Genomic DNA, 24,413 nt, shown 5'->3' on the forward strand with positions numbered 1-24,413 from the left:
GCTTAAACCCAATGCTGAGGGAATGGGGAGCCATTGTTGAGCTTTTCTACATGGTGGGGGGACAGGGTCAGATTTGTAAGGTCATTCTGACTCAGGCTGTCTGACCCGTGACCGGTCCTGAGATTGAACTAGTGAGGGCCAGACGGGGTTGGAGAGAGGGCTCCCTTATTTCCCAGGCCCTCGCTACTGTTGCTAACTGCCATCGAACACCTCCTGTGTTCCACGTGCTGGCCTGAACATGCGGTGTGCACGTCCTCATTGTCCCTGACAAGCTTTATGGGGTTTAGTTTCCATTTTACAGAGGAGGCAGCTGAGGCACAGAAAGGGTAAGACACCTGGGCATGATCACACAGCTGGAAGTGATGGCTTGGGGATCCAAGCCCTAATGTGTCAGATCCAAAATCTGTGCTCTTGGTCCCTTAGCAGTGGGTGGCTTTCTGTCCTCCCTGCCTGCACCATCCAGGCACTTGAAGGTGGGTCTTTACCTCTTGGGGCAGGCAACTGCCGTCTTCCAGTAATCTCTGCTTCTCCCGCAGGTAAGTTTGAGGACAGGGAAGACCACATCCCCAAGCTGGAGCAGATAAACAGTACGAGGGTCCTGAGCGGCCAGAACTTCACCCTCACCAAGAAGGAGCTGCTCAACACGGAGCTGCTGCTCCTGGAGGCCTTCAGTTGGAACCTCTGCCTGCCCACGCCTGCCCATTTTCTGGACTACTACCTCCTGGCCTCCGTCAGCCAGAAGGATCACCACTGCCACAGCTGGCCTGCTACCTGCCCCCACAAGACCAAAGAGTGCCTCAAGGAGTACGCCCACTACTTCCTAGAGGTCACCCTGCAAGGTGAGGCAACAGCGGGACCTGTTCCCCTTCCCCAACCACACAGAGGCAGATCCATCCACGGAGTCCTTACTGAATGGAGCCCATCCACCCAGAGCACTCGCACCTCACAGGGGTCCACAAGAAAGGGGCAGTGAGTCTTCAGCGTTACTGATACTGTGTAACGACAAATAACAGCTTGGATACTGGCGGCTGGCACCCTACTGACGTACTGATCACCTGCTAATTTTTCTTACGATCATTAGGTCTTAGGTCATTCCAGAAGAGCTGTCATTGTACAGGTAGGGTGGGGGAGGGGTAAGTTTTAGTAATAATGTTTAGCAATAAAGTTACCCTGTTTGGGGACATTATTTGAATTCCACTCGTCCCACTGTCTTAAAATCCAGGTATCCTCGTATCTTAAAATACTAGGTCAGAAATACTGTTGATACAACCACCCCTGATAACCCACCCCAAACCAAAACGGTCCCGAGTAACAAGATCAACAAATAGGATATCAAGGATTAATGGAGCATTTATTGTGAACCAGGCCACTTATTTTAGTGCTTTGGGTTATATGATGTCATTGGAATTTCCCAGTGACTCCGCATGAAAATTACTGTTATTCTTGTTTTACAAATCTGTTTCCTCCACGGGTGCTCAAGAGGTGAAGTAACTTACCCAAGGTCATTGCTAAGATTTGAATTGGAGGAGTCTGGCTCTGTGCCGGCTCCCATCACCATAATGCCACCTGCTTGACTCTGACTTTAACAGGCCGATGCCGAAGTCGTCAGTGTAAGAACGAGGACATACTCATCCCCAGTGTCCTTCGTGAAAATCCTGGGCATCTGAGGAGTTGGCCTTTGCACATGAGAAGGGCTGGCTTCCCCATGGTGCCAGACATGTTAGTAGGACACTAAGATTCATTTCACACCGTATCCATGTACCAAAACAGCTCATGTATTCCTTAAATACATGTAGTTTTGATTGGCCAGTCATAGGTCAGTCTTGCTGAGGGTGGGAGAAGGTTCCTCAGGAAACGGAAGTCGGGTGCTAGTTTTAGTTCCGAGTATCAGATGCTTACGACTGTTCACTCATTCAGCAGATTTTTATTGAGGGCCTGCTGTAGGCCAGGCTTTGTTCCTTTTAGCAAGTAGCCTGTAGTCATCCCCCAAACAGGAGCCTTTGCCGTGCTGTGTCAGTCCTGTGGTTTGTGGTGCTCTCCATAGCCTGTCAGCAAGTCCCTGGCAGCCCCTGGAAGCTCTGGACGAAATTTCGAAAATGATTCCTCTAGGCTGACACCAAGAATCCCAGACTGAGAGCTAAGGTGTTTAAGATTCAGGAGTATAACTCCATGCTGTGTCCAGCTTTTCATCCTGGGTGCATGTGGCAGCCGTGAACAGGCTTGAATTGAATCACTTGTCTGCCAGTTCTCAGGAGGCCTGAGGCGGAGAGGCCCTGGGAGCCCAGAGCGAGGCTCTGTGGTGCTGACTGCCATGATTCTCTTTCAGATCATATTTTCTACAAATTCCCGCCCTCTGTGGTTGCTGCGGCCTGCGTTGGGGCCGCCAGGATCTGCCTTCAGCTTTCTCCCTACTGGACCAGAGACCTACAGAGGATCTCAAATTACACCCTAGAACATCTCAGCACATGCATTGAAATCCTCCTGGTGTAAGTTCCACCCCTGATCTTTCCGTGTTTCCAGAATATCCAGGCACTTGCTCTCGAGACCACCTTACACTGTTGCTCGAAGTCAGAGGGTTGTGGTGCCTCCCTAGGCAGTGTCTCCCGTAAAGTGAGCCATGGTGACTCCTGATAGAATTGAGGTTTGCAGAGGTGAACCTTCCTGTTTTGGGTAGCTCTGGGTTTGCAATGTTAAGGTCAAGGGGTGGGAGGGAAGAGAAGCTGTGTGCATACCCTTCTGAGTGTCTGGGCTGTGTGCTCTGAGCCCCGGTGCATCAGTCAGTCTTATGGATGGTTACACTGAGTGATTACACTCGTGATAAGCTACTTGCCTTAGACGTGGCTACAAAGCTGACCTTAGCCAGCTAAGCTCAGAGGGGCTTAACATAAGAGGCCTCAGTGGGAATACTGGGGAGGACATACTAAGTGTAACAGAGAAGGTGCATAAGGGCAGTATAGACCCATCACCATGAAACTGGTATTGAAGGAGGAAGCATTCAGTGGTGACCGTAGGGAGGAGACAGAACTGAGAAGTCCCAGGAGCTGCACCCCATTCCTCTTTCGCCCAACAGGTGGCAGCATCTGCTAGATGCTGGCCCCCCTCCCCAAGGGGCCAGGCCCCCTCCCCCACCCAGAGCTGCCTCCCAGCCTCCTGGTGAAGGAAGCTTTGCTGGTAGCTGGCTGCCTTTGTGTTGTTGCTCCAAACTGTCCACCCAGCTCCCTGGACCTTGTTTTAAAATCTGTGTTTGTCGAAGGTGCTCAGAGCCAGAGCATATGGTCTGGTCTGAATGCAGATAGGTGCCCCCAGATTCTCAGCCACCAGCCCTGCCTCTTCACCGTGGTGGTGGCTCTGGGATGCCCAGCTTCTCAGATCTGAGGCCTCCCTGTGCTCCAGTCTTAACCTGAGTCTCTGCTAGATTAATGGAATTGTTATTTCAAGAAGCTTTACGGGAAGCTTTTTTTTAAGCTTCCCCTTTTCAGAAGGTGAAACTTAGGCCCCAAGGGCGGCTGGCTTGAGATCTGTTTGGGGGTGCCTCGAAGGCAGAGGTTATTCTCATCAGCTGCCAGGCCATCCCTCCTGGAGATTGTGCTCGGCAAGGGGCCAGGTGGTGACCCGGAATTTATCATCTGGGGGGTTGACCGCTGAGACGGGCCGTGTAGTGGCTTAGAGGACAGAGCGGCTAGTCTCCAGGGGCCAGAAGGGGTTTGGTAGGAAATAGATCCAGGCTTGGTCTGAGGTCTGAGTTTAGTCAGAGAAGAGCAGGGACGGCACTGCGGGCAGTGAACATGGGCTGGACACGGCCGTGGGGTCACAGCACACAGATCTCGAATTCCACTTAGGGGCACACTCAGGGGTCTGCTGCTCTGGCCTTTGACCTCAGGTCTCACCAAGGTCCTCTCCTTTCAGAGCCTATGACAACGTCTTCAAGGACGCTGTCGCAGTCAAGAGCCAGGCCTTGGCAGTGGTGCCCAGCACAACCCCCGCCCCCACCCAAGTGCTGTTTCAGCCGCCTGCCTACCCCACGCTCAGCCAGCCGGCGACGCCGGTCCTGGCCTCGTTCCAGACCCCCGTGCAGGACCTCTGCTTGGCCTATCGGGACTCGCTGCAGGCCCACCACTCTGGGAGTCTGCTCTCTGGGGGCTCCGGCTCCTCCCTCCACACCCTGTACCCCACCCTCCAGCCCCTGGATTTGTGCCCTGTGTCCCTCCCCGCACCCCTCAGCGTGCGAATGGCCATCACAGCCGAGCCCAGGCACTGCCTCACCACCAGCTACGGGAGCAGCTATTTCAGCGGAAGCCACACGTTCCCCACCGGCTGTTTCGACAGATAGGGCATCTTCAGGCCACACGGGAGGCCTTGCAAACTCACCTGGGCAGAAGAAGAGGACACAGTTCAGGGGAGCTCAGCCTAGTGAAGCCCCGGGGAAGCCGTCCCCACAGAGCCTTGCTGACTTTGAACACAGAGGGTTCATGTTCTTTTTAATGAAAGCCGACAAAAGAGCAAAATAGTCAATGCCATCCCTCCCCCGAGAGAATTCCTCTGGAAAACGTCTTCCACATGTGCAGCTGGGGTGCAGGGGAACGGCTCGGCCACAGTCCTCTGGAGGAGGGACCCGGTGGAGTGAGAAAGACCTGGTAAGAGGCCAGGAGACTGGACACCGGTCAGTCCGCGAGCATGTCTGGTGTCTGGCATCAAAGACTTTATTCCTTGCCAGCGGCAGTGACACACTGAACAAGGAGGGACTGCCTGGCGTGTTCTCAGGACCCCCAGCAGATGCCGAATTCGGTGCTCTTTCCCTGGCTCCGTACAGAGGAGCCTGCGTGTGTTTTTGCCTGAGCGTCTGCCTTCGAAGGCACGGTGGGTGGCTGTCTTGCCTTTGTTGTCCAATCTAAAACCTTATTTGGCTTTTTAGATATTTCACCCGCTGCTGCTTCCTGAAATGACCTAGCTTTCTGTTCAGTAAGATATCTTGTTTACATACTGTATCAGGGATTCTATGATACTTGAAAATTCCTTAGGAGGAGAAAAAGACACTGCCTGTCGCACGCAGGCTGAGGTTCGAACCCAGCTTGTAACAGCAGAAAATGCGTTTTCAGAAGCATGTGGTTGGGGAGAGCCAGTTTCCAGGCTCTCGCTTCCGGAAGATTCCGCGTCTTGGATGTTGTGTTCACCTTTAGAACTTCAAGAACCACCCAGAGGAAAACGTGATTGAAGGGTAGAGAAGGGTTTACCACTAACAACCCCACCTCCCTCCGCCATGGGCTTAAATGGTACACGAGGTTAAACCCAGCCGTGGCTTTGAGTTTGGCTAATAGGGAAGGCTAGAAATGTGGAGTATTTGCTTCATGCCAGCTGACTCGGGGAGTGGGCTCGTGCATGGGGGTATGTCACAACCACTGACAGGCAAGCGATTGGTTGGATCGAAAGCCAGTATTTGGGTCCCCGCCGCAAATGGGCTCTCAGGAAGACTCTTGTAACCATGTGCAATATGTTTCTGTTCTGACTCACGGCTTGTGCTCATTGTTTTGTTTGTTTGTGTTTTTGTTTTTTTGGTTGCTTTGGGGTCAGGGGGACACGGTGTTCACCCATCAGAACTGGGAGGTGCAAAGAACCACAGAAGCAGTTTTTGTTTGTTTGTTTTAAGAAGAACCCGTCTCGGTTTTCTTGGCTTATGAGCCAATCCAGGAGACTGGCTCAGGGCCTGCCAGGGAGGCAGCTACATGCTGCTGAGTTGGATCCGAAGGTGGTTTCCAGAGCGCGTGGAAGCTTCCGCATAGAGGCAGAGTAAGAGGTGACGTGGGTAAGGACGCTGCGGCCCCTTTGTCGCACGAGGGTGGGATAGCTGCACGTTCGTTTGTTGCTTTTCTCTTTTTCATTTGCCAACCTCCTTCTATTCATATGACACTGGTTTGGATTCCAAGTTAATGTGTCCATCTGTTCTGGGACTGGGGCTTGTGAGGGGCCCCCCAGTAGAGCTCCCAGCCAGCTCAGCAGCAGCAGAAGGCGTCCTGCAATAAACATGTCACCTGCTCTTGGTCTCTGTTCTCTTCCTGCCCTTGTCCTCTCCACCAGCCCCGGGGGTGTCTTCCCTCCTGCTGGGAGGTTGACGGGGGGGGCCAGGGGCATGGGGTCGGTGTGGGCAACATGAGACTGGCCACCGTGGAGCTGGGTGCTGTCCCCCGAGTTGGAGCTGGGCCTCCCTGGGGACACCCACAGCGGGAGTTAAGGTTGGACACCCCAGCTCTACCAGTACTGGTCACGGTTCTCTCTCCGTGGAAACAGAACCCGTGATGTGTGTAGCCAGAGAGATGCATTGTAAGGAATTGGCTCACCCAGCTGGGGCTGACAGGTCAGGAACTGTGGAGGGCAGGCCAGGAGGCTGGGGTCCAAAATGTGTGGGGCAAGCCAGAAACTCAGGACTTCTGCGACAGTCTCTGGGGAGAACTCCTCCTCCGCGGGACCTGTTTTTGCTCTTACAGCCCTCACCTGACAGCAAGAGCGCACACACATCCACCACACACACACACACACACACACGGAGAGGCGTCTCCCGTACTTAAGGCTTACTGATCGGAAGTGTCTCCGTCGCACCTACAAAACGCCTTCTCAGCGACACCAGGACTGACTAAACGTCCGTGCACCACAGCCTGGCCAGGCGGCCACGTACGACTCATCACCACCCCTTACTGGCTGTCGGGAGGCAGCTGCCTCCACAGCCCCGAGTCTCCATCTTCTCAGCTTTTGTAGTGGGGGTGATAACACTCAGCTCTCCTGAGGATTAATCTCCTGAGGATTAAGCGACGTAATGCACGTCGGAACCAAACATGAAGTCCCCTTCAGGATGCACCATTGTCTTGTGTGCCAGTAAGAAGAATGGAAGGAAAACCTGCCAGCTAGACCAGGGCACAGTGTTTAAGATACTGCTGATGAAACACTGCACTCTTCTGTCAGGAGGGTTAAAAAGTAAAAAATTTGTGTACCATAGAATCGGTGGAATTTGCCGTCAGCCTTTCTGGGGACACAGTGTAACTGTGGTGCTGAGCGGTTCTCACAAAGCACGGATGCCTTCAGTGAGGACAGGAGGTGTGGGGAGATACATGGTCAGGGCATGAGGCTGAGGTCCAGCCCCCGGAGCTGTTTGGGAACCATGTGTGTTGACAGGGCAGGGCTGGGGATAGGACTCCCCACCTGCTGTGTGCAGGCCAGGCGAGGCAGGAGGCTCTAGGTTTTGGGGATTCGACGATAAGGCAAGTCATGGCTTTACCAAGAGCACCCACTTCACTATCTCTCTGTCTTTAGGCCTCAGTTTCTCTACCTGTTACTTTAGAGATGGTTGAGTAGTGTGGTTTTGAGCTCAAGAAGGGGACTGAGCCACAGAGGTCCTGGGCTCCTGCCTGCCTTCGCCCGGAGGGATCCGCTTGTACTTCTCCCACACATGGGCGGTCCGTGTTGGATTTTATTCAGCCCATGCTGGGCAGTAGTTCGGAAAGCTTGAAAAAGCACAGAGATGCATTAAAGGCCCCTCTGGGGCTGACATCTGGTTCATTCCAGAGATTTTCAAACCTGAGCAACCTGCACATTGGCGAGAGGTGTTCTCCGAGAGGAGTGGGGCCTGGAGATCTGCATTTCTAGCTGGCTTCCGGGTGACTCAGATGCGTGTTTTCTTTGACATTCCAGCGGAGGACTTCACACAGGGCCTGGTTTCTGGCCCAAAAGACGGAGTCAGGAAACCGCATGCCTGTCTAAATTTCTGAGCCGCCTGAGTTCTAGACGTAGACCTTGTTCCATGCTTATTAGTTCTTTGTTCTATGCAGTATTTTTTCTGCCAAGCCGTGTGGAGGCTTGGGATATGCAGATCCGTTTTCCAAGGAGAACCTGCTTTCCTTTAGGTTTAACATCGAAAATGCCTGGATTACCGTTGGGGTCAAGGTTCTACTTCCTCATGCCTTTTGGGTTCAAACTCCCCCTCTCCTGTTCTGCCACCAGCAGGCTCCTCTCCCTTCATCCTTTCCATCCGTGATTCTCAGCAGGGCCCATTCTTGCCTCCTGGAGGACGTTTGGCAATGTCTGGAGACGTTTTGGGTCATCACTAGTGGGGTGGAGGGTGGCAGGCATATAGCGGGTAGAGACCAGGGGCCCTACTGAACATCCTACAGCCCAGGATGGCCCCCACAAAAAAAGAACAGTTGAGCCCAAAGTAACAGCAGTAGTGAGGTTAAGAAGCTTCAACACGTGTTACCTCCCAAAGAGGTCTGTAAGAACCCTAGTCACTCGTTACTCTTCTTATTTTCTTCATAGTTGTTCAAGCCATCTGAAATGATCTTGTTAGTTGGCTTACTTGGTTTGATGGTTGTGCCCTCAGCTACTTTCCCCTAGTAGAACATGAAGAATATTACCACCTGGTGACAGTGGCATGAATCATAGCTGTTCGCATTTATTGAGCATTTACTGTGTACAAAGTGCAGTGCTAAGGAATTTGCTCCTCTTGTTGATAATCATCCTAGTAACCCTACAAGGCAGGAACTATTATTAGCCGTATTTTACAGATCAGAGAATGGGGGCTCAGAGAAGTTATTTGCAGTGGGGAAGACAGGAGCCACAGTTCACACCCTGACAGTTCGAATCTGTCCTGCCGCCTCAGTAAGGGGCTTTGGATGAGTAAAAGGCTCTGTAACAGTCCCAGCTAGCCACTGCACTCACCTGGTGGGGAAGACATGACAGGATAATGGATATGGGTTCATTAAAGAAAAGGGTTGCCAGCCATTTGTTCTCCTGATTGACGATGTGGCAGGCAAGCTCAGCAACAGACAAATACGGAAATGGCTTCTTGCACATCTGCCATAGGCTAATGTGATTTATGGCTCCATCTGTCTTCCCCCAGCAGGCTCGGATCTGGGAGGGGTTCCCTGAACCCCATGTGAAGGTGGAGAGCTGGGACCAGGCTTGGGGCTTTCCCAGAGCATCCCATGGGAGGGACCTTGCCTCTGGGCTGGCTCTGCCCATCCCTGGCACCACATGCCTAGGAAAGAATCTTACCAGCCCTCATTCACCTCATTCTCTGTTCCTCAGGGAAAACCTTTGTGACTTGATTTTCTGCAGAAAGGCCATAGCATTTCGCAGGAGTCTCAAGTCCAGATGCCCACCAGGACCAGGCAGGTAACATAGTGAGTCCAGCTGGGTGACTGACACAGCATGATGCGGTGGGTACTGCGGTGAAACTAGCGTCTCCCTAGAGGATATGGCTTCTACTCTGCTCTGGTCGGTTAATACCTTTCAGGAACATAAGCTCCTCATTGCTGAACCTTCAGAGTTCCAGAGCCACTGGAAATCTGTACTTTCTAGGAAACCTACTAATTTTTCATTTAATTTAAAATTAAATTTTAAATTTTTTTTTATTTTTTTTTAATTTTAAAAATACTTAACATAATAGAAGACCAATAAAATACATTGTAAGTTAGAATAGTTCTTAGGCTGGAAGTGTGAAACTTCTAGTATATAGGTGAGAACATTGGGCCTCAGAGGTGGAAGGTCGAGTTTGTCTGATCTTAACTAGATGACCTTGAAAAAACCACCACTCTGCTCTGAGTATCTCCCCATTTCTAAGGTGGGATGGCTATCAGCTTGGGCTTATGGTAACTAAGCATGGAATGTATCGTATCATTATTCAACAGTGAGTTCTATGAGAAAGAGTGTAGATAATTGGGCCTCTCCTTTCTTTGGGGACTCAGGTGAGTTTCTGAGCTTCACTTCTGACCTAGCTCTAGCTTCTAAGGAAGTAGAGTGGTCTGGCTTCTGCTGGGCCAGCTCTGACCAGTATTTCAGGCTGCTGCCCTGGATGGACACAATGGGCAGGATACACAGGAAGTCTTGCTTTCTGCAAACATGGGAGGATTGGGACCCAGAATACTCTCCAAAGTCCTGTGTGGCTGGGGAGCACTGCACAGGGACAGTTCTCTAGTCTCCATCCTTAAGAGTACAGCTGAGGAGGGCTGGGGTGGGGCCCAGATCCTTTTAAGAGGACCCTCAGGAGATGCTCGTGCACAGCCAAGTTGGGACACTTCTCCCTGCTCTAAATGCTCTGACCCTGCGTGTGTCCATTCTCCCCAGTAGAACTGCAAGAGGCCCTTAGAGCTGTTTAATGAGCGCTGACGATGTTCCAGGGCCTGTATTTGACACTTGGCTCATGCTCTCTCTCTCTCTCAAGAGCTTGTATTATTACCACCGTTTTCCAGACCAAGACACTGGGGTTCAGGAAGGCTCAAGGTCTCAATATGGACAAGTGGTAGGAATTGGTTTCAAATTTGGAAATGCCTGTCTGAGGAACCCATGTAGCCTCCAATGCCATGTCACCCGTAGATGACACATTACACTCGGCCACCAAAACACAATCACTCAGATCTCACTGCCCGCCCTTCGCCCCGCCCCCCCAACAGACACGCCCACCTTGTTCTCGGGCCGTCAGGTGGGTGGTGGAGCGCCACCTAGTGGTGGTCTGTGAAGATGCTTTGGAAAGCCCTCGCTTTGCTGGATGAGCTTTTTGGTAGGGAAGCCGCTACCCCCACGCGGAGTGAAAGAAATGACTCCCACGGGTCAGGATGAAAGTCACGAAGAGACTGGGATACAGGGCCCCCAAATTGAGGCCTGTGGAGTGGGGAGTCACTATAGCATTTCGGACAGTGCAGCAAAATGACGAAGCTCTTCTTTTTGGAAGCCCATGAACATGGGTTTTTACCCTTAATCCTTGCAACTCCCCCATGACACAGGAAGGAAAGGTCTTATTGGTCCAAGTTGCACACGGACAAGGTAAGACTCACAGAAAGCCAGCAGCTTGTGCCCGTGCCTGGAGTCAAGTGAAGGAAGCAGCTAACCCTCTCATCACGCTGGTTGGGAATGGCGGCGGTGATGGTGGCTGGTCATGGTGGCCACAGCTACTATTTAGTGAGCTTGTAGCATGACAGCTTTACAGGTGAGTACAATTATTATCCCCATTTTCAGGTGAGGAAACCGGCTCAGAGAAATGGGTGAACTTACCCCAAGGGGACAAAGCTTCTAGGCCGTGGAGGAGGGATTCAAACCCTGTCGGTGTGTCCCCAGAGTCAAAGCGGTCAGCCTGAGAAAGCCTCCCTGCCAAGATGCCCGCAGAGTGATGCTTTCCTCCAGCTCGCTTTACTCCATCTACCGCCCCCCGAAGCTGGATTGAGAAGATGTAGCCTCCATCAGGTGGCAATACCCAAACCCACTCAGAGACACCCCCTGTCATGTGACCATGGGCAATTGTCTTCCCCTCTCTGAGCCGCTGTGTCTGTGAAATAGTTTAAAACTAGTTGAGCTCTGAGGTCCTGCTTTTCTATGCGTGTGTGACTGTAACAATACTGGCTTAAGAATTTCTCCTCTGCTAACCATTTGAATTTGTCCTTGAATCAGTCGCCAAAGTAAGAACAGTCTCTCTCCTCTCCTCTCCCTCCTCCTCCTTCTCCCTCTCCCTGCCTCCCTCTCCCCACTCCTCCCTCCCTCCCCCTCCTCTTCTTTTCTCTCCTATTCTCCCTCCTCTCCCGTCCTCCTCCTCCCTCTTTCTCTCAATCTCTCAATTTTCAGCCTAATTATGGTTAACTCTCTGTTATTTAGAGACTTACTATCCAAGCTCATTATGAGTAATTATTCAGTCTGGAGGGGAAACAGCAACACTGCTAGTTTAATTTAATGCTTACCTAGTTCACTTAATTAGCAATAAGTCTTGGCAAAACGATGGAATGCATGGGTACTGGCTTGGTGGGTGGTGGGGGGTGGGGGGAGGCTGAGTGCTGTTCTTGGGAAGATAAACAAGTTTCAGGGCAGAATGTGGGAGGAGGCAGGAGGGAGCTGCCGGTAAGCTGGGCCATGTCACCAAGGATGGGCTGTGACAGTGAAAGACTGCATTACACGGGCTGGAAGCGCCTTGGGTTAGGTAGCACTTACGAGGCACCTGCTGTGTGCTAGACCTTGTGCAAGGCACTAGCAATCCTAATTTCTAAGGCCCCATATCTGGGACTTGGACAATCAAGATAATTTAGATGATTGGCTCTCATAGCGGGTACATTCTCTTTTCAGTAGCCTTGCAGTAATTTTGATTTCGCCAAGGACAGTGTGGCTTACTAGATGCTGCTTTTCCTGTTACATCTGTCTTCACTAGGGAGGCCGCAGGCTTGGGGCTCTGAGCAGGCAACGGGATCTAGCTGTTGTTCAGTTTTGGCTTTTTTGATAGTTTTCATTGATTTATGGCAAATGATGTTGAAATGTAGAAGTAATGTAAAACTTCTATTGTAGCAAAAATAAGTGACTTGTCATACAGAAAAATATAGGGTAAGAAGTCAAGGAGGGGTCCTTGGGGGGGAAGAAGGAGAATGGGAAAAGGACTGTTCAGTGCTCTGGGTTAGGGATTCTCTGGCCAGGGCGCAAGCCGCCCGACTCCCATGCCCTGGACAGACAAAATCAAGCAGGGATGACCCAAAGCCTTCCTCAGAATCCTGGACTCAGCTCCGGGAGCCCAGCAGGAGGTCAGACCACCTTCAAACCACCTTCCCCAGCCAGCTGAAGCCCCTCACAGTGTCTCCCAGGCACTGCTGTCCAAACCAGGACATCCCAGGCCCTTCTTGTCCCTCTTGGCACTCCCATGGCCCCCTTGCCATCTAATACTCTCTCATTTCTCCTCAGTCCTTTATTGGTCCTCCTGGCCCCTTCCTGTGCCATTAGGTAAACTGAGGCCCGGAAGGATGCCTCCACAGCCAATTAACAGCAGAGCCACAGCCATGCCAAAACACCTTTCTGGCCAAGTCATGGTGTCTTCCTCCTTCATCTGCCAGCCTTGGAGGCCAGCAGCAGGGCCCTCTCCTGGAAGTGCCCCCCACCACCATCTGATACACCTGTCCTGCGGCCCACATGAAGAGTCAGTGTGTTAAAGGAGCCCTGTGTCTCTACCCTCAGAGAAGCGGATGGCAAGGTGGGGTAAGGGTGCCGGGAAGTGTGCCCACCGTGATTCTTGAACAGCAGGAGGTCGGGAGTATTGCTGTCCTCTGCCACATTGGTGAGCCCACATCGGTCTCAGGGCCAAGGTTTGCCCTGTGTAGCCATCCTCGGGCCTTTCCCACCCTTACCCAGCTAGAAACTGCCCCAAGACACCAGAAAACAAAAACAAAGACAAAGAGGTTCAGAGTAAACAGAATGTTTTCTTCTTCCAGCTTTCCTGGTGGCTTTGTGGCCCCCTGTGATCCCCACCTGGTTGCTCAGGCCAGCCTCTTGCTCACACGCTCATAGGTCACGCCTCCGATGGTGGAGATCTGAAAGAAGCAGCCAGAAAGAGGGAGTCATTGCAGGGGTCCCTAAGTGAGACGGAACACAGCTCAGGGAAGACAGGCCTCCAGTCCCAGCCGTGAGTAGAAGTGAGCAGGTCGCACCACTTCTCTGAGCCTCAGTTTCCCAATTTGTTACACGAGCTCCTGTGTAGACTCAGCGAGGCAAAAGTGCTAAACAGATGTTAGGGCTGATGTTGCTCTTTGTATTATAACCTTCCATCTGTCCACTGAAGTTCACCTACTCCAGGCATGTCCCTTGTGTTATCCCATTTAATTCTCCCAACAATGCTGTAGGATTGTACCCATTATAGAGATGTGAATACTGAAGTCTGGAGGAGTCAAGTAACCTCTTTGAGATGGAGAGGCAACACTCAGCTTCACCACACAGCATTTATGGGGCGCCTGTGCTTGGTGGTGGGAAGATAGAGTTCCTGCCCTGGAGGAAGGTGGGCAAGGGGAAGCTGTCCAGTGAAGGTGCAGTGCTATGTCCCAGCTTGAGGCCCCTGAGACCCAGCAGAGGAGGCAGCCTTCTCACAAGAGGTGAGTGGGTGGCAAATGGTGTCTTGTGTAAGCAGTTCCGTCAAGGGTGGCCGTGTGATTGGCACCAAGATGGTATGGAGGGGGAGCTGCGAGCAGGGAGGAGGCTGGGACTGGTCTAGAACAACGGTGACCTGGAGAGGGAGGGCAGATGCCCGCCTAATGCAATCCCTGTTGGTGAGGGATGGAGGTGTCCAGGATGATTCTGGGCCTCTAGGAATGGGAGATAGGCAAGCAAAACAGCTTTTCTCCGACACCTAATGCATGTGCATGCCTGTGCCCTTGTGCATGCATGTGCGTGTGTGTGTGCTCGTGACAACGCTGAACTCTGGGCACTGCTCACAGCACGCAGGCTCCATAGTCAGGAGCCTCTAGGAATCAGGAAACAGGTTTGTTCAGTTTGGAAGATTGATCCTCCTCTTGGACACAACCTGCTTCTGGTCCTCCCACTCTGGGTGCTCCCCACACACCTCACAAGCTGGGAGCTTTGCTTCTGGGAGTCAGAACCCACTGGCTGACATTTCAGGTAACAATGTGTCCAAAGCACTTACCAGATTTTCTAAGAGGTCAATTTCCATCCAGGAAAAAATGGATAGTCACTTTTGTTCTTTTATATATATTTTTAAATACTGTGCATCTTTTAGTTTTAGATTTTTTTTTTTTTAATTAAAGACCCACTAGCCTGGGGAGAGCTGGCAGAGAGCCTAGTCTAGAAGTCAGCCTTTGGGATCTGCCTCCACCACAAACTAGCTGTGTGGCTTTGAACAAGTTTCTTGTTATTTCTGAGCCTCTGTGGCCTCTCTGTAAAAACAGAATGGGAGGTCATGGAGACTCTTCGGCCTCTAGCTGGGTTTGAGATGAAGGAAAAAGAAAACGAGGGAGAAAAAAGAGAAAAGGGGAGAAGGGGGTGGCAAACCCCACCTCCCGCATCACTTCCCTTCTGGAGAGTCTTGGGGAGGGTAGACTAGACTCCAGGGAGCTCTGACCCAGGACATATGCTCCCAAGGGGAGAACAAAGTGTGGAAGAGCCTACCTTTGCTTTTTTTTTTTTTTTTAAAGATTTTATTTACTTATTTGACAGACAAGTAGGCAGAGAGGCAGGCAGAGACAGAGGAGGAAGCAGGCTCCCCACTGAGCAGAGAGCCCGATGCGGGGCTCGATCCCGGGCTCGATCCCAGGACCCTGGGATCATGACCTGAGCTGAAGGCAGAGGCTTTAACCCACTGAAACACCCAGGTGCCCCCTACCTTTGCTTTTACCTTCACATCCATTTCTTTCACCTGGGGAAAATTCTGGAACCCCGGGGGAGGAAACGGAAGTGAGGTGAAGGGACAGCGGCCCCTCCAGTCTGTGTTTACAGAGCACCGGGGGTGGGAAGCGTCCAGCCACAGGTGTGTGTGTTTCCCCTGACAGCATTTTTTCAAAGGTTTAATTCACTGCCAACGTTTAGTACTCTGGAGGTTTCACAGAGAAGTGCAAAGCTCCAACTTCTCTTAAAAAATCAGAAGGTCTAGCAGGGAGGACCTGAAGTCCCTTAGGGAAGTGGAGCAGCATGGTGGCTGCCCTTGCGGGGCCCACCCAGACTCCCCCCTTGGTTTAAACTCGGGGGAGGGTCCCATGGGCTTCCATGCTTGGGCCACTGAGGCGGCAGAGTCACTGCCAAATGTCAGTCCCAGCACTGTCAGAGAAGCTAGGTGCCCTCCAGCTAGCCACTCAGCTCCCAGCCCCTCAGTGCCCTCACCTGGAAGATGCAGGGAAACATCCCTACCTAGCAGGGTATCGTGAGATGATGTCCCCCGGGCACTCAGCACAGAGCCTGGAATGTAGGAGATGCCCCTAGAGCCAGGGCTGGAGGCAGAAGAGTGTTCTCATCATCGTCCCAGGAACCAGCAGACACTCACCTCCACTAGCTTGTCACCCACGATCTCCGAGGTCTGGCGATAGTTGGGGAACTCCACCGCGATCTTCCCACCCTCCATGTGCACGGTGGCCTAGAAGAGAAGCATAACACGGAACCCGAGCTGGCAGAGGCCCCCAGATGCAGGCCAGTCCCCTCTGGGATTGGACTTGGCTCGGAGGTACAGGACACAGAGGATACACACAAGTCCCCCAACCTCGCTGTGCCTCAGCTTTCTCACCTCTGAAATGGGGGTAGTCACGGTACCTCCTTCAGAGTTCCTAAGAAGACTGAAGGATTTCATAGGACATATGGAAAGTGCTTAGAACAGTGCCCCACACGTGAGGAGCGCTCCTTGTTAACTGTGGAGTCGGATATGATCCTTATTGTTAGGATAATGATGATGTCATCTGGGATGTGGATTGCGGCATTGTTTGTCCTCGCAAGCAACCTAAACAGCCATCCGGCTCTCCACCAGGGAATAACCTCAGTGTCTATCAATGAGGGCGTGTTAAAGGAAGGGTAGCATTGCCATACTGTAAGATACTGTGTGAGCATTAAAAAGAGTAAGGCAGATCGATCCGTGCTGACACAGAAGGACATCCTGAGAAATTGTTAAAATCCACGAGTGACAGAAGATGAACATTAGGAGCACTCATTCTGTACCGCGGCAGCCATGGCTGGGGGCGATAGAGGGGACCCAGCATTGGTGGAAGATCTGCGGGACCAGGTTGGGTTAGGAGAGGACAGTCACCTTTTACTTCTTTCTTACGTAAGATTACGGTTTCGGACCCACAAGAGTCCGATTCTAGGGCTATGCATCTGTAGGCTACGCGGGAAGGCAGCCCGAGCAAATGATTATGGTCTCTGAAGCCAGGCTGCCTGGGCGTGAAGGTCTGCCGGTGCTGTGTGACCAGGGCCAAGTGACTGAACCCCAGGGCTCAGCCTAACTCCCTCATCTGTAAAATGGGATAGTAACTGTTGCGACTTCGTAGGATTCACTGCATTAACGTGTGAAATATTCAGCAGGTGTCTGGGATATATATTAAGTGCTTGGCAAGTGTTAACAGTTTTTAACAGTTTTGTTACAGTGTCTGTTAGAGACCGAAGCATTAAGAACGGGGAGTGGCTAACTTGCTGAGTAACTCAAGCGGACGCTAGACTCGAGAACCCAGCCTCAGCTTGGGGTGCAGCCCCAGGGAACAGGCTTGAGACGAAGAAGTTAGCCAGAGGCTTAGGGAAGGAGGGAAGGACAGCTAGTGGCCTCTCACCTTGAACTTCTTGCCTCCCATGGTCTCCATGTCACACTCCTTGCCGATGGTGAACTTGTTGATCATGGAGTGGCCGCCCGGGTAGTGCTGGGACCAGGTGAAGTTCTGCCCGTCCTGCTGCACCTCCGTGACAATCTTGAAGTTTCGGCCCTTTTCGATAGTATCACTGGGGAGTCCTGGCCCAGGGATGAGCAGAGCGGCATGTAATAGCTGCTGACAGCCTGTGGGTCTGGGGGAACGCTTTCCTCCCTGGTGGCTGGCTAGCACGGTCAAGAGCACAAATCCCAGCTCTACCATGAACCATGAGCTTGGATACCTTTCCGAGCCCCAGTGTTCCCATCAACAAAATGGGGGTAATAAGGTCCATTTCACAAGGCTATTGCGAGGATGAAATTAAAGTGATTGCGTCTTGTAAAACTCCTGGCATATAATAGACGATAAATACTAGCTGCTCTTCTGATAGCACTATTACACAAATAAAACAGACACTGCCACGCTCCCAGGGTCCTAGATGAACGGGACCATCAAGACCGTCTTCTAACACTGGTGTTTCCCAGATGAGGCAGTGAAGACCCAGAGCAGGAAAGGGGCTTCCCAGCCTCTCCTCGGAGGCTAACAGCAGAGCCAGGTCTACCACTGAGACTGGCGCCATTGCGATTCGACATGAGGCTGTTGTAGGTGAAACCAAGTCACCGTTCCCTCTGGGCCTCTCCAGTAATTGACCCAGAAAGGCTCTTGTCTCCCCAAGGCCCCAGAGCGCACGTGCCCTGCTCTCAGGGCCTTTCATCCCCTGGGGCCTCCCTCTGACTCTTGACAAGGGCACTGCCTCAACTTAGAGAGTGCCCCAGGATTTCTGCCAGAGTATCACGGCCACGGTCCCATGGGTTCCTCACAATGGGCGCTGCAAACGGAGCGGTGAAGGAGAGCGCTTTTCTAATCTCAGCCCACAGTTCCCAGCGCAGTAAGAGGCCCATGTTTGTTGAATGGCCAAATGAGTGCATGGCTTGTCACACCCGACCTCTGGGTCACCTCTCCCCAGGCACCACTCATCATCTCATCACTGGGCCCTGGGTGCTCATGACCTCTGCCCCTAACTGACAGCATGACCATGGGCATGTCATGCTGAGGCAGCCCATCAGGAACCCGGGTTGGCCCTCGCCTGTAGCAGGTCTTCGGTGTATGTATGAATGAATGAGTAAAGCAGTCAAGTCTGCACCTCAACAGCTGTGTGTCCTTGGACTAGTAACTCAGCTTCTCTGGGTCGCAAGGATTTTGGGTTGGTGGCCCCAAGCTGGCTGTGACAAACTAACCCAGGGAAGGGGTGCTCGTGCCCTCACTCACCGAGGCGCTTCATGAACTCGTCATAATTCTTGTCGCTCTCGAACTCGTACTTGCCACTGAAAGCCATGCTGCCGGGAGAGCTGGAGGATGAGGAGGAAGGGTCGTGGTGCTGAGGGGCCCGGTGCCCCAGCTTATAAACTCTGCCGCACACTCTGGGGCTCGGCCCCTAAGTCACCCCACCTCTCCCTCCAGCCCTGAAGAGGAAGCAATTGCTGTTTTACAACGTGGGCAGGACCTAGCCCAGCGGAGCCTTGAGGTTGTTCACCCGGGGGAGTGCTCCCTCTGCCACTCCCAGCAAGGGCGATGGCAATGCCAGAACGTCCGAAGTCTCAGCCACCTCTGCCCTCCCTCCCTTCATCTTTCCCCTACCCTCTAGCCATGCTTTGCACACTGCTTACTTACTTGTTCAGCCCCTCATTCATCCACCAAAGCCCATCGAGCACCTACCGCTTGCAGGACAGTCACCGAGATGACACGGATGAATGAAACATATGCCCTCCCCCCCAAAACTTCCAGTTTAGTTCAGAGACAAAACACAGGACTGCGGAGGACCCTTGTGCAGGCAGGATGTGACCAGTCCCTAGACAAACGCCGATGTGTGGCCTGGGGCACAGGGAAGGAGCAAGCCGGCGGCTGGAGGGTGGGGAATCTTTGCTAGGAGATGGCATTTGATGCTGGTCCAGAAGGAACCATAGGACTTGGATGTTTAGAGAAACAGAGGGTTGGAGAAGGCGGGAAATATAGGGAATACTCTATACAATACAATACTCTAGGATGAGGGAACAGTGTGATGGAGGTGGGAAGGGCCATGATGAAAGGAAAAATGAGTTTGACTGCAGCAAAGAGCCCTGCAAGGAGAGACAGAAGCAAGGTGCTGATAATGCCAGCAAGGTGAGGCAGCAGCCCAGGGGTCCAGGGAGCAGCTTGGAGCGGGAGTTGCCAGCGTGCACCGAAGACCCGCCACTTGCCAGCCACAGGCCAGGAGCTCAGTGGATTGTGTGTTGTTTGAAGCTCACAGCTGGCAGGGTGGGTGGGGGTTCAGACCCCCGACGTCCAGGTCCTGTCCCATCTGTCTTATGGGACTGCAACCTAGATCCAACTGACCATGCCTTCTCTGAGGACTTTCCTTTTTCTTATTATTAAATATGAAATTTTTTGCAAGTTGGTCTCCTTTTCCTGAATCAGCTCTTCGTGAATCCCCATCATTTCTTTCTTTCTTTTTTTTTCTTTTTGAATCCTCATCATTTCTGTCTAAAGCAGACCTCATCACAGCTCTGGGACCCAGTGATTTCTGAGCAGGTGAAACCTACTTTGCCCCATTTTGCCAGTGTTCAGCCTCCAGTCTTGGAATTCCTTACTCCTGCCAGGGGCCTTATTTTTTAGAAGACCATAAACACACACACATACACACACCCACATCCTCATCATCTTTATCATTGTCACGGATTTTCTGATAAGTTATATATATTAACATTCCATAAGTCTGAACAAGTAACAGTCCTGTCACTTGGCAGAGATGGCCCTTGATAATAGTTTACATATATATATACTTCTTATGTAAATGAGACTATATTGTGCCGTAACTGAGTTTGTTTGTTTTTTAAATTTTATTGATTTATTTTGAAAGAGGGCACAAGCAGGGGGAGCAGCAGGCTCTCCACTGAGCAAAGAGCCCAATGCGGGGCTCGATCTTAGGACCCTGGGATCATAACCTGAACTGAAGGCAGACGCTTAACCCACTGAGCCCCTGGGGCAGCCCTGTAACCTCATTTTTATGTAATGATATGGGTACATGTCTGTATCATGACATGAAGGTAAATCATATCCCTTTTAGTTCATATTCTATTGTCTGTATGTTGTAATTTACATAAGTATTGCTGGATTTTCAGGTTATTTCTAAAATTTTTCTATAACAAGTAACTTTGAGATAAAATTTTTTTCAGTTTCATGCCCTTGACAATCAGCAAATAGTTCTTATCTACATTAACTGTCTATAGATTTTCAAAGGTGGTGGCAGGTACTTAGGCAACCAGCCTAGAGAGCTTGTTTGGTGATTCTTCATTCTCGTGGTGTTTCCTGGACAACCGCACACCGAGACGGAATGGAACATTCCTTATTCCTTTGGCCCAGACGTCTTTGTTGAACGTGGCGTGAATGTGCGTTTCTGGGGTTCCCATCTCTTTCGTGGCACTCTTTGAGTGCCCGAGGGGCGCGCTTCCTGAAACCCACTCTCTGGACGTGCCCGTGAATGGTGGTGCTGTGTTCTCCCGTCACTACGCAGTTGACAGCGGGACGGCCCTTCCTGCCACCCTTCTTTGCCGGAGCCGCTCTGCCGGGGCTCGGTTGGAAAGTTAAGATAAACGTTCTCTTTCACACCCTGGTATACACGTCAGATTATTTACTAAAGGATGAATTTCTAGATGGGAAATCCCTGGAACAAAGGGGTTTTGTATCTACATTTATACCTGTTACTCAGCTGCATGTCGGAAAGCCTAGAGCCGTGTCCACTCGCACCTCGAGCCTGTGAGGATTTCCCCTCTTCGATACTGATGGCGACGGAGCAACAGCAATAGTGGCTGCATTTATCAGGTGTTTATTATGCACTGGGCACGCTGCTGAGTGTGTTACACGGATTACCTCATTCATTCTTCAAAGGGAGTTTATGAAGTCAGAGTCATTTCCCCCATTTTGCCAAGGAGCAAACAGGGCTTTAGAGCAGTAACTTGCCCAAAGCCACAGAGCCCCTGTGGAGAGTGCCAACAACTGTCAACAGCATTTAAAGACATTTCCAAAAATCCTTCATAACCCATCGCCCTGACTCAGTAAGTGTTCCTTTTCTTCTGCTTTCTTCCTCCTTCTGTCGCTCTTCTGTCTCCTCTCATATCCTTGTTTTCTTTCTCACAGACCTTAATTATGGCAGATAAATAAGGGCTATAATCACAACATAAATGCAATACACCACTCTATTTTTCTTTGCTCAGCATTAGTTTGAAAACACAGTCCCATGTTTCCATGGAGCTGCCATGTTTATTATTAAAAATGGATGCGTAATGCTTACTGTTGGACTTTCGGGGGGCCCAGCTTACTCCGTTAAATGTGAGACCACAGTGAGTTTCTTTATATGATTTTCTTAGAAAGCATTTCCTTGAACTAAAACCCCAGGATGGAATCACAAAGTTATGGGATCTGGAACATTTTCTTTTCAAAGATTGATTGACTGACTGATTGATTTGAGAGAGAGAGAGGGAGAGGGAGAGATGCAGACTCCCCACTGAGCATGGGGCAGGGGCTCGATCCCAGGACCCCAAGACCATGACCTGAGCCAAAATCAGGAGTCCAGCGCTTAACCGACCGAGCCACCCAGGCGCCCTGAGGTTGTGTTCTTTACAGTACGGTCTTGTGAAAGGAAAGGAAGTGGCTCAGTGGGTTAAGCTGCTGCCTTCGGCTCAGGTCATGATCTCAGGGTCCTGAGATCGAGTCCCGCGTCGGGCTCTTTGCTCAGCGGGAGCCTGCTTCCTTCTCTCTCTCTCTCTGCCTGCCTCTCTGTCTATTTGTGATCTCGCTCTGTCAAATAAATAAATAAAAAATCTTAAAAAAAAAAAAAAAAAAAAAGAAATTCCTGGGCTCTGACCCCCAGAAGTTCTGAGTTGGCAGGTGACGGGGGGGCCTGGAATCTGCATTTGCTACCCTCCCAGTGGTTATGCTGCAGTTACCCTGAGAAGCTCCAAGCCAGAGGATGTGCAAAAGAGCCAGCAGGATGGACCAGCCAGCCTCCCCGGGGCCCCACCTAACTTCCTTTCCCATTGACCTTCTGCATCGTCAGAACTGTTTTTTTCCTTAATAGCTGCTCATCCAAGGTCAGCATCAAATGCAAGACAGGCGTGGTGGGGGTGTGAGACAGGACGACATTGGCACCTGGATGCCTGACTCAGCGGTGCTCCTCTCCCCTTCATGGGAGTTTATAAGCACGTCTGACCCCCATGCCTCCTCCCACTCATGCCCTGCCCCTTCCCCTTTTCAGCTGGGGTCCACCTGTTCCTTGAGACACTCATTGTGAACCTTCCAAGAGGGATAAATGAACTCAAACTGCCTCCGTATCACAGTGAGGTTTTATGGGGCAATTGAGCTAACAGAGCGACTCTACCCCAGTGGAGGTCAAGAAGAGCCCAAGGCTAATGCCCCTGAGCCACCCCCACTTCCCACTTGGACTCTGGCTCCAGCCTCAAATCAGCCACCATTATTCTGAGAGTGACTGGCCTAGGGAGTGAGAAATGCAGGTGCTTTAGTCCCTGGTTGGAGGAGAAGCCCTCCTCCTAACTTGCCCACCCCAGGATCTTCTAGAACCTTGCTTGGAGTAAGTGATTGACTGGGGTTACACATACCTCAACCAAACCCCCTTCCCCTTCTTTCCTCAACCAAAAATCTGCAAGTGCAACTTGGAGTTGATCCTAGAGTGTCAAGGCTCAGTGGGATCTCTGAGGACAGTTTATTCCATGATGATTTTCCTAGCTGTGCTCTCAGGAGTCAAGGCTAAGAAACTCAGCATTCCCTCAGGACACCCAGTCAGGACTTTGTTTACATACCATTTGAAGCAGAAGTGTTGGAGACTCTGAGGCCAAGAGGACAGGGTTTGAATCCCAGATCTATCTGCCACTCACTGGCTGCGTGACCTTGGGCAAATCATTTATCTTCCTGTGTTTCTGTTTTCTCATTAGTTACTTAAATAAGTTAATTAATGGGTGCCTGGGTGGCTCAGTCGGTTAAGCGTCTGCCTTGGCTCTGGTCATGATCCCAGGATCCTGGGATCGAGTCCTGCATCAGGCTCCCTGCCCAACAGGGAGCCTACTTCTCCCTCTGCCTGCAGCTCCCCCTGCTTGTGCTCTCTGTGTGTGTGTGTGTCAAATAAATAAATAAAATCCTTAAAAAATAAATAAGTTAATTTTTGTAAAGCATTTTTCACAGAGCCTGGCAGACCTCGTTTCATTGTGCTTTGCTTTATTCTGCTTTCTAGATGCTGCCTTTTTTTTTTTATTTTTTACAAAACCCTGTGTTAAGCAAGTCTACCGGTCCTATTTTTCCAATAACGTTTGTTCACTCTGTGTCTCTGTGTCACAATTTGGTAGTTCGAGCAATATTTCAAACCTTTTCATGACCATTATATTTGTGATGGTGAGCTGTGATTCGTAATTATGACTCACTGGAAGCTCTGATGATGGTTAGGATTTTTTTTTTTAAAGATTTTATTTATTTGACACAGAGAGAGAGGGAGTACAAGCTGAGGGAGCAGCAGAGGGAGAGGGAGAAGCAGACTTCCCGCTGAGCAGAGGGCCTGATGCAGGGCTCGATCCCACGACCCTAAGATCATGACCTGAGTCGAAGGCAGACGCTTAAACCATGGACCCACCTAGGCACCCAATGGTTAGCGTTTTTAGCAATAAAACGTTGTCTTTTCAGACAGCTGCTACTGCACACTTAGTCGACCACAGCATAGTGTAAACTAAGTTTTATATGTGCTCAGAAACCGGAAACGTCATCCAGCTTGTGGTGGTCTGGGACGGAGCCTGCGATGTCTGTGAGGGTTGCCTGTGTGTAAGTGTTAGGTCAGTGTTGCCAGGGCTGGCCAGCTGTGTGGCTTCAACGCTACTGTGTCTGGTCACCAGCTTTGCAGTCACAGTCATCTCCCTCTCTGCTAAGTGTCAGAAGCCCCGGAGTTTGGTCCTCATTCTTGTCTGTTCCGGGAGGGCTCACTCCCCTGGTGAGCTCGCCTGACCAAGGCTTTAAAGACCAGCTCTATGTGGATACCTCTCCAGCTGCTTGCTCATCTCAGAACCCCCCGTGGACTTATGTCCAACCGACTACCCAATAGTCTCGCCTCCTGTCTTATGCCACCTCAAGCTTAACATGTCCCACAGCCCTGGTGTTCAGCCCTCAACAAAGCCTCCTTGACTGCAGTGATTCAGCTCAGCTGATGAGGAATCCCAGGGGCCAGCATCTACTCTAAACCTGCAATGTGCTAAATGTTTGATAGGAGTTATTACT

At 51.2% G+C, this 24,413-nt stretch overlaps 2 protein-coding genes and 1 pseudogene across 4 annotated transcripts in view; 1 reads left to right on the forward strand and 2 right to left on the reverse strand.

The window, feature by feature from the left end:
- CCNJL (cyclin J like) overlaps positions 1 to 6,040 on the forward strand; it is a 56,664-nt gene extending 50,624 nt beyond the window's left edge. The window contains exons 4-6 of one of the 3 annotated variants that reach the window (XM_046001003.1): positions 537 to 839; positions 2,327 to 2,486; positions 3,907 to 6,039. In XM_046001003.1, the coding sequence (XP_045856959.1) occupies positions 537 to 839; positions 2,327 to 2,486; positions 3,907 to 4,330 (887 nt within the window). In that variant the 3' untranslated portion in view covers positions 4,331 to 6,039. Of the gene's footprint in view, positions 1 to 536; positions 840 to 2,326; positions 2,487 to 3,906 lie in introns of all 3 variants that reach the window. The other 2 variants (XM_046001002.1, XM_046001004.1) reach the window with 2 other exon arrangements.
- A 7,142-nt stretch (positions 6,041 to 13,182) lies between these two features.
- On the reverse strand, positions 13,183 to 18,531 carry FABP6 (fatty acid binding protein 6). Its single transcript, XM_045998933.1, has 4 exons — positions 18,375 to 18,531; positions 17,034 to 17,209; positions 15,767 to 15,856; positions 13,183 to 13,313 (listed from the first exon to the last, which is right to left on the reverse strand). The coding sequence occupies exons 1-4, from the start codon at positions 18,439 to 18,441 to the stop codon at positions 13,260 to 13,262; spliced, it is 387 nt and encodes a 128-aa protein (XP_045854889.1). The 5' UTR covers positions 18,442 to 18,531; the 3' UTR covers positions 13,183 to 13,259.
- A 1,750-nt stretch (positions 18,532 to 20,281) lies between these two features.
- Positions 20,282 to 20,856, reverse strand: LOC123939275 (annotated as a pseudogene).
- Between the last annotated feature and the right edge of the window lie 3,557 nt (positions 20,857 to 24,413).

This window comes from Meles meles, chromosome 3 (assembly GCF_922984935.1).
Source record: "Meles meles chromosome 3, mMelMel3.1 paternal haplotype, whole genome shotgun sequence".
In the NCBI taxonomy this organism is placed as follows: Eukaryota; Metazoa; Chordata; class Mammalia; order Carnivora; family Mustelidae; genus Meles; species Meles meles.

Excerpts from the sequence above, each read along its gene's own strand:
- FABP6 (XM_045998933.1), bottom strand. The coding sequence starts at position 18,441 with ATGGCTTTCAGTGGCAAGTACGAGTTCGAGAGCGACAAGAATTATGAC. Across the intron at positions 17,210-18,374 it reads CGAGTTCATGAAGCGCCTCG|GACTCCCCAGTGATACTATC; the intron begins GTGAGTGAGGGC and ends TCCCTGGGCCAG. Across the intron at positions 15,857-17,033 it reads TGGGAGGCAAGAAGTTCAAG|GCCACCGTGCACATGGAGGG; the intron begins GTGAGAGGCCAC and ends CTTCTCTTCTAG.